The sequence below is a fragment of the Trichosurus vulpecula genome, chromosome 1, assembly GCF_011100635.1.
Source record: "Trichosurus vulpecula isolate mTriVul1 chromosome 1, mTriVul1.pri, whole genome shotgun sequence".
NCBI classification, from domain to species: domain Eukaryota; kingdom Metazoa; phylum Chordata; class Mammalia; order Diprotodontia; family Phalangeridae; genus Trichosurus; species Trichosurus vulpecula.
The window spans coordinates 57,028,284-57,040,679 of record NC_050573.1 but is presented as its reverse complement, the minus strand read 5'-3'; the positions used below and the strand labels follow the sequence as shown (position 1 = coordinate 57,040,679).

Here is a 12,396-nt window from a genome sequence, read left to right as displayed (position 1 = left end):
CACAACAAATCCTGGGGTATAGATGTTATTATCTCCACTTTACAGGTGAGTAAACTGAGACTGAAGGATGTTAAGTGACTCGTCCAGGGTCACACAGCTAGTTAGTGTCAGTAGCGGGATTTGAACCCAGGGCTTCCCTGACTCCAGCCCACTCCTGGTCAGATGAGATTTCTTTCCCAGAGTGGGTATCAGGGAACCTCATTGCCGTTCCAAAGAGCTACCGACAGGGGGCGCTGGCAACCAGCCTGCCTCTGACGTAGGGGGCAGGGAGCATCTCCCTCCCCCTATCCCTCGCCCTGTCCCTCTCCCTCTCCTCTTCCCAAGGACTCCGCTCTTCGCCTTTATCCTTTCAGTTATTCTAAATTAAGTTTTGGAGTTAACTTTTTTTTTTAACGCCCCGGTAAAGGCGCGCGTGCGGCCAGGCGAGGACCCGAAGCGGGGACCTCTGGCGCGCCTGCGCAGTGTACAGTGCACGGGGCCAGAGGTGACCCTGAGACGCTAACGCATCCAACCGACGCAGGCGGCAGTTGCCCGTTGCGCGGACAGGCGGTGGGAGGGCAGCCTCGGCGGCGGGGTCCTTGCTGGCGCCTGCGCAGTGCGTCCTGTCGCTGAGGACCGGGGTGACCCTGAGGCGGACCAGCTAACTGGGTGACGAGGGGGCCGAGTCGAGCCGGGCAGTGATGCTGAGCAAGTTCCTGGGGCCGCGCTACAGGGAGCTGGTGAAGTACTGGTGAGGAAGCCCCGGCCCGAGCCCACCCGGGGGCAGGATTCCCTCCACCACTGCCGCCGTCCGGGAAGCCCCAGCTCCGCTTCTCTCCCGGTGGAGAGAGCCTCCCCCATTCCCTTCCCCAGTCCCCTCCCCCATTCCCTTCCCCCACTCTTCTCCCCTCCTTCTTCTTCCTTCCCCTCCTCCGTCCCTCATTCTATCCTCCCTTATTCTCCCCTCCCCTACTCCAGTTCCCTTCCCCTCTCCCCAATCCCTGCCCTCCCCGACCCTTGGAACCCTCTTCTCACCCCAGCCCTCAGCCCTTCTCCCCTTCGTTGACTCTACTGATCGATTTTTCTCTTTCCTCCTCTCCCTCCATTAACTCTTTCCCTCCCTCATTAATTTCTATTCACAGAATCTTGTTCAGTCGTTTTTCAGCGGCGCCCGAATCTCCGTGACCCCATTTGGGGTTTTCTTGGCAGAGATCCTGGAGCGGTTTGCCTTTTCCTTCTCCAGCCCATTTTACGAATGAGGAAACTGAGGCCAGCAGGGTGAAGTGACTTGTCCAAGGTCACACAGCTAGCAAGTGTCTGAGATTGGATTTGAACTCAGGTCTTCCTGACTCCAGACCCAGGGCTCTATCCACCGTTCGACCTTATTATTTTGACCCTACCTCAACATTTCAGTAGGACCCTAACCCTCCTTAGAACCTTCCCCTCACTCATTTTCTTCTCCCCTTCCTTTAAAACTTTGACCCTATCTCTCCACACCTCTGAAAACTCCATTGATTTCCCTCCATAGATTACTCATCAGTCCATTCATTCCCAGAGCACTGAGGAAGCACCTAGTGATATGCCCAGCTCTGCACTGGGGCAGGGAGATGGAGACAGAAAAGAAAATGCAAAATATATACAGCATAAATGCAAAGTCCTTTTGGGGAGTGGGCGAAGGCACAGAGATAGTTATTTGAAAGGCTTCTCGTGGGAGGTGACCCTGGAGCTGAGATTCAAGTGAAGCTGGAGACTCTGAGTTGGAGGTTAGGAGGGAGTGCAATTTGAGGCATGGGAGAAACCCTGCACAAAAGGGCAGAGATGGAAAGTTCTACGCTAGGAACATGAAATAGGCCAGTTTAGTTCCCATGCACTAAGGCCAGAATGCCAGGAGACTTTTAAAGACCTTTCTGGCTCCATGAGATCTGTTATTTCTGTTCAAGAATCTTGAATGGCTTTTTATTTCCTCTAGTGTAGAATGTAAACTTTTCAGCTTTACATTTAAAGCCCTGAACAGTCTGGCTCCAGCCTCCTTTCCTAGTTACAACTAAACTACTTGTTGATCTGCAAATTCCCATCTCCATGCTGTTGTACGGGCTGTCTTCCGTACTTGAAATATACCTTCATGGCTTTGCGTTTTAGAATACTTAATTTCCTTCAAGGGACTCTTCCTTCAAGGGGCTCTTTTCTAAAAGAGTCTTTTCCAGTTATGGAAATTTTAAATGCATTTTCTTGGCATCAGATTATCTTGTGTTTGCTTTGTCTGCCTCAGTCAACTTTGTAAGACTAAACTATTACATGTTGGGTCACCCGCTAAAATGTATGTTCCCTGAGAGCAGGGACTGTTTTTCATGCACTGTGACTTAAATATTGAATTGAAGTCGAGTCAACATTTATTAAGCCCCTACTGTGTGCCAGGCGCTATGCTAGGCACCGAAGATACGAAAAGGCAAAAGACAGTCCCTGCCCTCAAGGAGCATACAGTCTAATGGGGGAGGCAACATGCAAAGAAATAAATACAAAACTATAGACAGGATAAATAGGAGATAATTAACAGGGGGAAGGTACTAGAATTAAGAGGAGTTAGGGAAGGTTTTGGTGTAGAAGGTTGGATTTTAGTTGGGATTTTTTTGAAGGGGAGGCAATTGGGGTTAAGTGACTTGCCCAGAGTCACACAGCTAGTTTGTGGCTGAGGCTGAATTTGAACTCATCCTCCTGACCCCAGAGCTAGTACTCTATTCTGCACCACCTAGCTGCCCCATTTAGTCGAGATTTAAAAGAAGCCAGGGAGGTCAGTAGTTAGGGCAGAGGAGGGAGAATCAGATAAAATGCCCTGACCTGAGAGATAGAGTGTTTTATTCATGGGACAGTGAGGAACCCAGTGTCACTGGGTCAAAGATTATGTGTTCAGAAGTAAGGTGTAAGCAGTCTGGAAAGGTAGGAGGGGACTAGATTATGAAAGCCTTTAAATGCTAAACAGAGCATTTTGTATTTGATCCTGGAGGCAATAAGATGGCCCTAAGATGTAAGGGAGTGGCATAATTGAACCTTCCATTTAGGAAAGTCACTTTAATGGCTGAATGGAGTATGGATTGCAGTAGGGAGAGACTTGAGGCAGGCAGACCTTCCAGCATGCTATTGCAGTAATCCAGGAGTGAGTTGATGAGGTCCTGCAATAGAGTGGTAGCAGTGTCAGAGGAGGGAATGGGATGTATTCAAGAGGGATGCCTACAGTTAAGAGAGTGTGAACTGGAAGAGGATCCAGCGAAAGAGACAGACAAGGAACAGTCAGGAAGATAGGAGGAAACGGTGGGGAGCGGTGTCCCAGAAACCTAGAGAGAAGAGAGTACCAGGGATGATGGAATGATCAACAGTGTCAAAGGAAGCAGAGTGGGTCAAAGAGAATGAGGATTAAGAAAAACCTGTTTTATTTGGCAACTAAGAGATCATTAGTAATTTGGAGAGCAGTTTAGGTGGAGTAGTAACATCCGAGGCTGGATTGTAAAGGAAGACAGTGAGAGGAGAGAAGCGGGGGCACCTATTGTAGATGACCTTCTCAAGGAGTTTAGCCACAAAGGGCAGAAGAGACATAGGATGATCGTTAACACAAGTAAAAGAATCAAGTGAAGGTTTTCTGAGGATGGGGGAGAGACATGAACATGTCTGTAAACAGTAGGAAATGAGCCAGTAGATTAAAAATAAGTGAAAATGGGGATGACCAAGGGGCAATCTGTTTGAGGAGACAGGATGGAGTGGGTCACTTGTGCAAGTAGAAGGGTTAACCTCAGTAAGGAATGAGGCCACTTCATTTTGTGAATTGGAGGAGAATGGGGCCAAATGCACCTGTATGGTTGGAGATGAGGAAGAGGAATGAAGAGGGAGCAAAATCACCAAATTAAGCAAATCACCACAATTTTTTTCTATAAAATATGAGGTCAAGTCTCAGCTGAAAGAATGAAAGGAGAGGGAGCCATGGGAGGTTTGAGGACAGATGAAAAGGTCTGTAAGAACCACTCTGGAGAGTGAGTTGTTGAGAGAAGTGTAGAAAGGTTGTCTAGCAGCAGTGAGGGTCCAGTTAAGGTTGTGTAACATGAGTGTGTCATTTTCTCCACTTTGTTTAGTAGCACATGTGTAAATATGAAGTTGATGAATGGTGGCAGTGTGATCCAAGGCTGAGACTTGACTGAGTGTAGACCTCGCCCCTTATAGAACTTTCTTAGAACATTCCCCTCCATAGACCTCACCCTTTCCTTCTTCATAGAACTGTTCCCTCTTCCAGCTAGCTATCCACAGTGCCTTGCCCTTTCTCTCCAAAGGCTCTCCAAACCCCACTTCCTTCATAGTCACCCTCCCCTCACCAATAACTTGTCCTTCCTCTCCCTGAGAATCCATTCTTTCTCCATAAAACTCCATCTTTTTCCTCATAGAACCTATCTTTCCCATTCTTTTTGTCCCTTTCTCTCACATCAAATCTTTCCTCTCTTCCCACAAATAGAATTTTTGTCCTTCCTTTCTATACAAAATGTTCAACTTCAGAGAACATAGTGATCATGTGGAGGAAGTAGTCCAAAAATCCAGAGAAGCCAGGGGTCCTGGGTATGTTGTCTTACTCCAGGGTTATATGATCAAGGACAAAATCAGGAATGAATTCTGCAACAAAGAAATTCAGCCCTTCATTCTTGGACCTGATTCCATTCATGCCCTGGGTCTAGATAAAATACACTAATGCATTTCTATAAATTAGTCACAAAATAACAGAGCAGCAAGGAATCCTAGGATGTTACTTATGGCATCTAATTACCTAGTTAGAGGTCTGCTAGCCTAAGGCCTCCATTTTTTTGTTTGTTTGTGTTTTAAGTATTCATTTTTATTAGATTCTTATAACATTTTGAGTTCCAAATTTTTTTCTCCCTCCTCACCTCACCCCTCCGCAAGACAGCAAGCAATCTGATATAGGCTATACATGAACAATTATATTAAACATATTTCCACATTAGTCATGTTGTGAAAGAAGAATCAGAACCAAAGAGAAAAACCAAAAGAAAGTGAAAATAGTCTGCTTTGATCTGCATTCAGACGCCACAGTTCTTTCTCTAGATGTGGATAGCATTTTCCGTCATGAGTCTTTTGGAATTGTCTCTGGTCATTGTATTGCCCTGTCATAGGTAATCATCACACAGTGTTGCTGTTACTGTGTACAGTGTCCTCACGGTTCTGCTCACTTCACTTAGCATCAGTTCATGTAAGTTTTCCTGAAATCGGTTGCTCATCATTTCTTATTCTCTTTGACCCACTCTGCATCCTTTGATACTGTTGATCATTCTATCATCCCTGGTACTCTCTTCTCTCCAGGTTTCTGGGACACCACTCCGCACTGGTTCCTCCTACCTTCCTGACTGTTCCTTGTCTGTCTCTTTTGCTGGATCCTCTTCCAGATCACACTCTCTTAACTGTAGGCATCCCTCAGGGTTCTGTCCTGGGCCCTTTTCTTTTCTCCCTCTAAACCACTTTACTTGGTGATCTCATCAGCTCCCAAGGATTAAATTACCCTCTCTATGCTGATGATTCTCAAATCACATACCACAACTTGCTCAATAAGGCCTCCATTTATGAAGAGCTGTCAGGACCGCGGAGGTAAAGGGGCTTCCCTGTGGTCAGTGTCAGAGGCAAAATGACATACACATCTGAACTCCTCTTCTGAGTAGTTTGTCTTCTCTCCCATCCTGGATAGTGCTGGTCTTTCTCATGACTCCCTGTCCTAAAAAATTAGAAACAAGAACAACGTATTGCTAAGCTGTGCAAAAATTTTTTTTTAAAGTAACACAGACTTACTAAAAAACACTGTGAACTGGAGTAGTTGATGGTAGATGCAGAACTAAGCAAGGTTTAGAAGGTTGAGTCGTATTTGAAGAGTGGAAAGAACAGAAAACAGGAGCTCTGGAGATTGTCAGGCCCTCACATTTTCACCTTGAGCAGGCCTCCTCACCCGTTCCTTGCTGAGCTAGAGAAAGGGGTTTTACCTAGAGCTTAGTCTCCTTGACAATAGCAAGAATTAATAAGACACTGGCCACTTCCTCTCCCCATTTTGGACAGCCCTATCACATGCCTCCTTGTGTCCTGTGTGTTTGTGTTGGAGTTCCAATCAGATTGTGAGACTCCAGAGACTTAGACAGCGTTGTTTTCCACCTTTCATCTTTAGTACCTAGTATCCAATACAGTACCTGGCATATATGGTGCCTAATAAATATTTATGGATTTGAATGTGCTCGGCATTGTTCTAAGCACTGTGGGGATTTTCAGAGAATGTAAGGCATGACCCTTATCTTGTAGCAACTTCCAGTCTAGCTGGGGAGCAGGAAGATGCTAGCTGGCTAGGAAGTTAGTGGTGTATGCTATTTTGTCTTTGAGTGTTTGAACAGAAAGTACAGTTAAAGAGTATAAGAAGCAGCCTGGAAAGAGGGCTGAAGTACTCTCAGACGTTTTTCCAAATCCGGACACTGCTTAGCTTTGAATGTGGACAAGTCACTTAGCTCTTGAGAGTCTTCCGCATCTGTAATGTGGAGACAGCAGCCTTTTTGGGAGGGAAGTGTTTTGTAATCCTTAAAATTCTATATAAGTATGAACTGTTATTGAATATTATTATTGTTATTAGTCAAGGGACTTGTGAGGCCATTGTGGTCAGGGAGAAGGTAGGATCAGGTTAGAACTTAAGGAAGGAGACCTAAAGCCGGTGGAGGATCATGAGCAGAAAACAGGAGGTGTGTTTCATGGCAAAGAACAGGTCATGTCTTCCGAGTATTAAGGGTGCGTGCGGAAAGTGGTGGGATACCAGGCTAGAGAGAAAGGTTGGGCCCAGATTTTAGAAGACTTCATATGCTAGTCAGAGCCATTTGGACTTTATCCTGTAAGCAACAGGGGAAGATTATTTTTTCCCTTTCCCTTCTTCCCACACTGTAGTTTGTGTTACAGCTTTATCTCCCCACGTGTAATGATTATAGCTGCCTTTTCTTCAAAGAACCCTGTGAGGTAGGTTAGTGTAAGCAGTGTTTATAGATGATGAGACTGAGGCCAAAAGGGGAGACCAGAAGGGGTGCCGACAGTTGCACAGCTCTTGTGTCAGAACGAAGGTGCAGAGTCTGGTCTGCTGACTCCAGGTCTGATGTTCCTTCAGAGCTTGGGCTCCAGCAAACCCAGGTGTTCTCTCTTCATATCGAGTGTTCTTTCCATTATAGCTCACTGCCTCTCAGGTGGATGCTGTTTCCCATTCTTTTCTTTAGATTTGCCTCCGCTCTCAGCCTTTACATCTCTGAGCCACCACCTCCCTGTCTTTAGTTTTTTGGCTTTTTGGGCAAGTAATTAGTGTTTACATATTCTATTTAATGCAAAGAAGAGTTGATGAAGTAGCATATGGCACAGCAGCACTGATTAGTAACAGTCCCGGGTAGGATTGCTGATGAATGCCAACTAAGTGCCCTTGGGCTGTTGCTATTTAAACATGCAACCTTGAAGATTTGGACCTTGTGACTTCTCCAGTCAGTCTTTAGTTCAGCTCAAAACCCCAACTGTATGAATATGAGAGTAGAGGGAGACATAGAAGGGCAGCATTTTGTGGAGAAAGGACCCGAGGGTTTTAGTTAACCCTAATGTAAACCAACATGCATCTGTTCAAAGAAGGGTAATGCAGTCTCTCTGTACAAGCCCTCATTGCAACAACTTTTCCTGTCTTTCCTCTTTGCAATTCACTCCCTAAAACAGTCTTCCTTATGCATGTATCTGGTCATTGAAATAATTATGGTTAGTCAATATTTATTAAACATTTACCATGTACCATGTTAAGCTGTGAGAATACAGATATGAAAAAAGGCAGCTCCTGCCTTAAAGGAGCTTACAGTCTTAAAACACAAAAGGAAGCTGGGGGTAGGGTGGGAATGATGACAAAGTTAGAGAAGTCCCAAGGCTGTGCAACCAGGTGAAAAATAATCTGCGCTCCCTCCTTAAATGGCCCCACCTTCCAGTCGGAGAGACATAGAGCAGTGAGGAGCTAGAGTATTCAGGCTGAAGAGGGCTTACAGGGTGATGAGGTTAGTGAGAAGATCATCTCACTTGTCTTCTCAAAAACATTTATGGTTTTTGGTTTACTGAGTAAAGCTCAGATTCTTTTGCCTGACATTCAGGGCCCTTTGTAGTCTGGCATGAGCCCAGCTTTCTGGCCTTTTCTTGTATCTCTCGCTGTGTGTTCTGTTCCAGTTCTGTTCCCTTTCCTACAGTGTCTTGCATTTCGTTGATGTTCTTCCCCAGGCCTTCTCTCCTCCCTCTTCATCATGTGTTGAGTGCCTGCTCATCTTTTAAAGACCTCTTTCGGTGCTCCCCCTCCACCTAGCCTGCCAACATCCTCTCCTGAGCTCCACAGCTCCTTTGTTGTCCCCTGACCTTTATTCTGAACTATAAAGTTCAGCTCCAGATTACTTTGTCCAGTATTCACGTTGTCGCCATATGTGTTAAAGACATCAGTAATGGAGTGATAGTGGGACTTAATTTGGAGTCAGAAAACTTCATCTCAAGTCCAGGGTTGTCTCTCTGACCACGGGCAGGTGCTTCTCTGAACCTCAATTTCCACATTAACAACATGGGGGTTATAATATGGACACCACCCCAACCCCTGCTGCTGTTGTGAGGAAAGTGCTTGGTTTGTTAAAATTTGTTTTCCCAAGTTAATTACAAGCTCCTTGAGGACAAGAATCACTCTTTATGCTATTCCTGTATCCCCCAGAGTTCCTAGAACTGGGCAACTCGTGGAAGTGGACATTCAGTAGGTATTTATTGAATAGTTGATGGGTTGTGCTTTTCTTTCTTTCCCCTAGGCTTCCCACGGCAGGCACATGGGGCGCTGTTGGTGCTGTGGGGCTAGTGTGGGCCACTGACTGGCGTCTGATTCTGGATTGGGTGCCATACATCAATGGCAAATTTAAGAAGGACAGTTAAGCTATCTTTTTGTTCTTATGGTAAGTCCCTGTAGCCCATTTAATAGTGTTGTGTTGCTAAGTTCATTAGATGATTGGGTGCTATTTGATATATTCACTTTTATGGATTCACAGTCTTTTGACATTTCCTTGTTTCCAATGCAGACTTGCTGGACTCTCTTACAGATCTTTTTTCACCTTAGAAAGTCCCGTATTAAGGGAGAAATAATTTACAAAGAATTATGCTCATTGTTAACAACTCAGGTGTGTGTTAAGTTTTTATAGCCCAAACAAGTACCTATTTGGGGAAAGGGTTCACACTGTTGGGTGAGCTATTCTGCTGTGGCCCAACACCTGCCCCACTGCTCAAAGATGGCCCTAGAAACAAACATAGATTGTCTGCTGCCATATGGCACTGTTGACTCCCATGACTTGTCTGAAAAACACTGACCTTTAGATGTTTGCAGAATGCTTTCTTAACAGTATTGTCTGTGGAGAAGCAAGAGTATAGGTTAGCTACTCAACCATGAACAGCTCGTATGCTATCTTCTGCCCTGCCTCTCAGCAGAGGAACATGATAGAATGGAAGGCCCCCTTCTAGACATGGATTTGCCATGTGACTTTGGGCAGGTAAGTCTGCCTCCCTCAGACTGTTTATTATGTGTAAAATGAGGATCATTATTCTGGTCCTGTCTTTCTCACACAATTTTGGAGATGACCAAATGGGATGATAAATGTGAGAGTGCTTTGAAAACCATGATGCCGTCCATAAACACATGGTGGTGGTATTATTTTACACTGTTTAATGGATAAAATGGACAACAAGCCAACAATTAAGAACCTACTGTGTGCTAGGCACTGAGAAGCTCTGGAGATTTAGAGAAAGGCAAAAGACAGTCCCTTCTGTCAAGGAGTTCATGTCACAGTGGGGAAGAAGATCTGGGGATCTTAGTAACATGTAAGATAAGAGAGACGTTGCAGCACCCTTCCCCATAACCCCACCAAACGAGCAGCAAGAATAATTGCCATTTTAGGCTGCTTTAGGAGATGTAACATTCCTAACGAGAGATATGTGGTCTCCTTTTCTCTGGCCAGACCGGGCTACATCTGTATGCAGCTGTGGGTGCTACATTTCGGGAAGACTGGTGGCCAGGTAGGGCGTATCCCAAAGAGGGCCACCAGCACAGCGAATGGCCTAGAGAACTTGCAATCCGTGGCAAAGGAGCTGGGGAAGTTTAGCTTGTTAAACAGTATTTGAAGAGCCTTTCTGTGGAAGAGAGTTGGTTTAGAGTTGTGTTTAATCTGCAGGGGACAGAACCAGGAGTCAAGGTAGGAGTTGTAGGGAGGCAGTGTAAGGAGAAACTTCTTAACAGTCAGAGCTGCCCAGAAGTGTCTGCTATGAAAGTGAATTCCCTTCCCAGGAGATAATCAAGATGAAACTGGATGACCATGCAGAGGGTTTCCTGCTCAGATAGCGGTTGGGCTAAGTATCCTCCACATAATTCTTCAGACACTTGAGGTTCTGGAATAAAGGAGATAGAGCAATTAATGATAACATTAGCAACTAGGTAGAGATCTGTTTAAACAAGTGCTACCTGATGTGACAATGAAGTAGCAAGACTGATTTTTAAGAATAAACATGCAAGGACTTATTTCACTAAAAAGAGAACAGTCCCCGTTGATGGCCGTGCACTGATTCCATCTGTGTTGCTATTGTTCCAAAACCATTCGGGGAAACTGCCTTCATAATCTTTGGCACATTTTTGAAATTCTCCCCGTGGTGGTAAATCATCGTCCTTTGAAGGCAGATTAGATTTTTGGAAATAGCTATTTGGGGTAACAAAATAACATGATTGTTCTTCTGTGACACATGGTTTGCTCTGAAGACTGTTTCCAAAGAGCAGCTCTAAAAGATGTTTTAAGACACACCAGCATTGGTGAAATGTGATGGCTCTAAATGCAACACTTAAACGAACATTTGGGAGTTTTTGGTTTTATTTTTTAAAAAGACCAAGTCATCACATGTATTAATAAGTTACACCTAGCATTTGGTACAGTGGAATTCTGTTGCATCAAAAGGATTTGAAAATACCTTCTTATCCACCTATCCCTTGAAGTTGTAGTAATTCATTTTTAATGTCCTTTGTCTAGACGTAGCAGCCAGGTGGACATCATTATTGATCATCAGAAAAATGCCAAAGATATAATGAGAACTAGAAGAAAATTTATATCCAGTATTCAGCAGGAATGTGTTGGAGGGAAAATCGTTAGCAAACTGGGGTATTTGGAAATGTTTTGTCAAAACCTATTATCTTATCAAAATCGTTTCCATAAATACACTCAGCATGTCTAGCATAGCGATCCAAATGCACCTACTGACCAGCACACACTGATTCTAGCTTGGAGGCAGACTTTGGAGAGTTTAGAAGCAGTTATTGACATTCCAGGGAACCTCAGAGCTTCTCTGATCCATCTTGAGCAGAACCCTAGTCTGAGGCACCCCGACAGATGTCTGTAGAACTTTGTTTTGAAGACATCCACTGACGCAACATTCATCCCTTCCAAGTCAGTGCATCCCACTCTGAGTGTGAGGAAGTGTGTGTCTTTGTATTGAACAAATCTGATACTTTGCTTTTCTTGTAGCTCTTAGTGGTCATTAAGCCTCCAGCTCTCGGAATGATGTCTCCTGTCTGCTTTCACTTTGGGGAAGTGTTGCTGTAGTCACCTGTTGTGTTCTGGTTTCATTTGCTGCAGGTCTAGGGATGGAGGAGTTTTTGGGGACTGCTCTTCTAGGGGATCCTGATCAGACACACAATATGAAGTGCTCAGAGTGGACTCCAAGGACCTCATTGTCTCTCAATGACCACCTTTGATGTATCACTTGTATAGGGATAATTAAACCTCCCTCTGAAACACGCTGGCTGCTTAGGTGTTGAGCACAGGAATACCTATCACAACAGATTGACTTATACCGGATTCACAATGACATTTGGAATTAAAAAAACCGCCAAGGTCAAGTTTGAAACCTTTCTGTGGTAATTTTTGATATTTCTTTGTGGCAAAGATGAGGATTGGAGGAAGACAAAATTGTTCTTTTATTCAAAAACCATTAAGCACCTGTCATGGGAGAGGGGGGAGGGCCTAGGCACATTTACCACAGTCCCAAGAATGCTCGCTGTGCCCTTCCCCACTTGCTTAATGTCTCCTCGAGATCTGAGAAAGCATCAAGAGCTTTCACACAGCCCAGACATGAGTTACCAGGCGCGTGACATGACATGAAAGGAATTTACTTCCAAATCCAGATAGAAATGAGGGTTTGGGGGAAGTTGACAAGGTCTTTACTGCAACTCCGGGGCTAGCTTGTGGCCTGGCTTCACAAGAGGTGAAAAAGTGTTCTTGGGCATGTTGATCCCTTGCTGGCTAGAGGTTCCAGAAGGTTGGAGTGAAGCAGTCTCTTTAC

At 44.9% G+C, this 12,396-nt stretch overlaps 1 protein-coding gene across 1 annotated transcript; it reads left to right on the top strand.

Annotated features, from left to right (window-relative positions):
• Positions 1-585: 585 nt before the first annotated feature.
• On the top strand, positions 586-11,965 carry LOC118834039 (cytochrome b-c1 complex subunit 10). Its single transcript, XM_036741476.1, has 3 exons — positions 586-730; positions 8,838-8,978; positions 11,691-11,965. Exons 1-2 carry the CDS (start codon positions 681-683, stop codon positions 8,956-8,958), a joined length of 171 nt encoding a protein of 56 aa, XP_036597371.1. The 5' UTR covers positions 586-680; the 3' UTR covers positions 8,959-8,978; positions 11,691-11,965.
• The last annotated feature ends 431 nt before the right edge of the window (positions 11,966-12,396 follow it).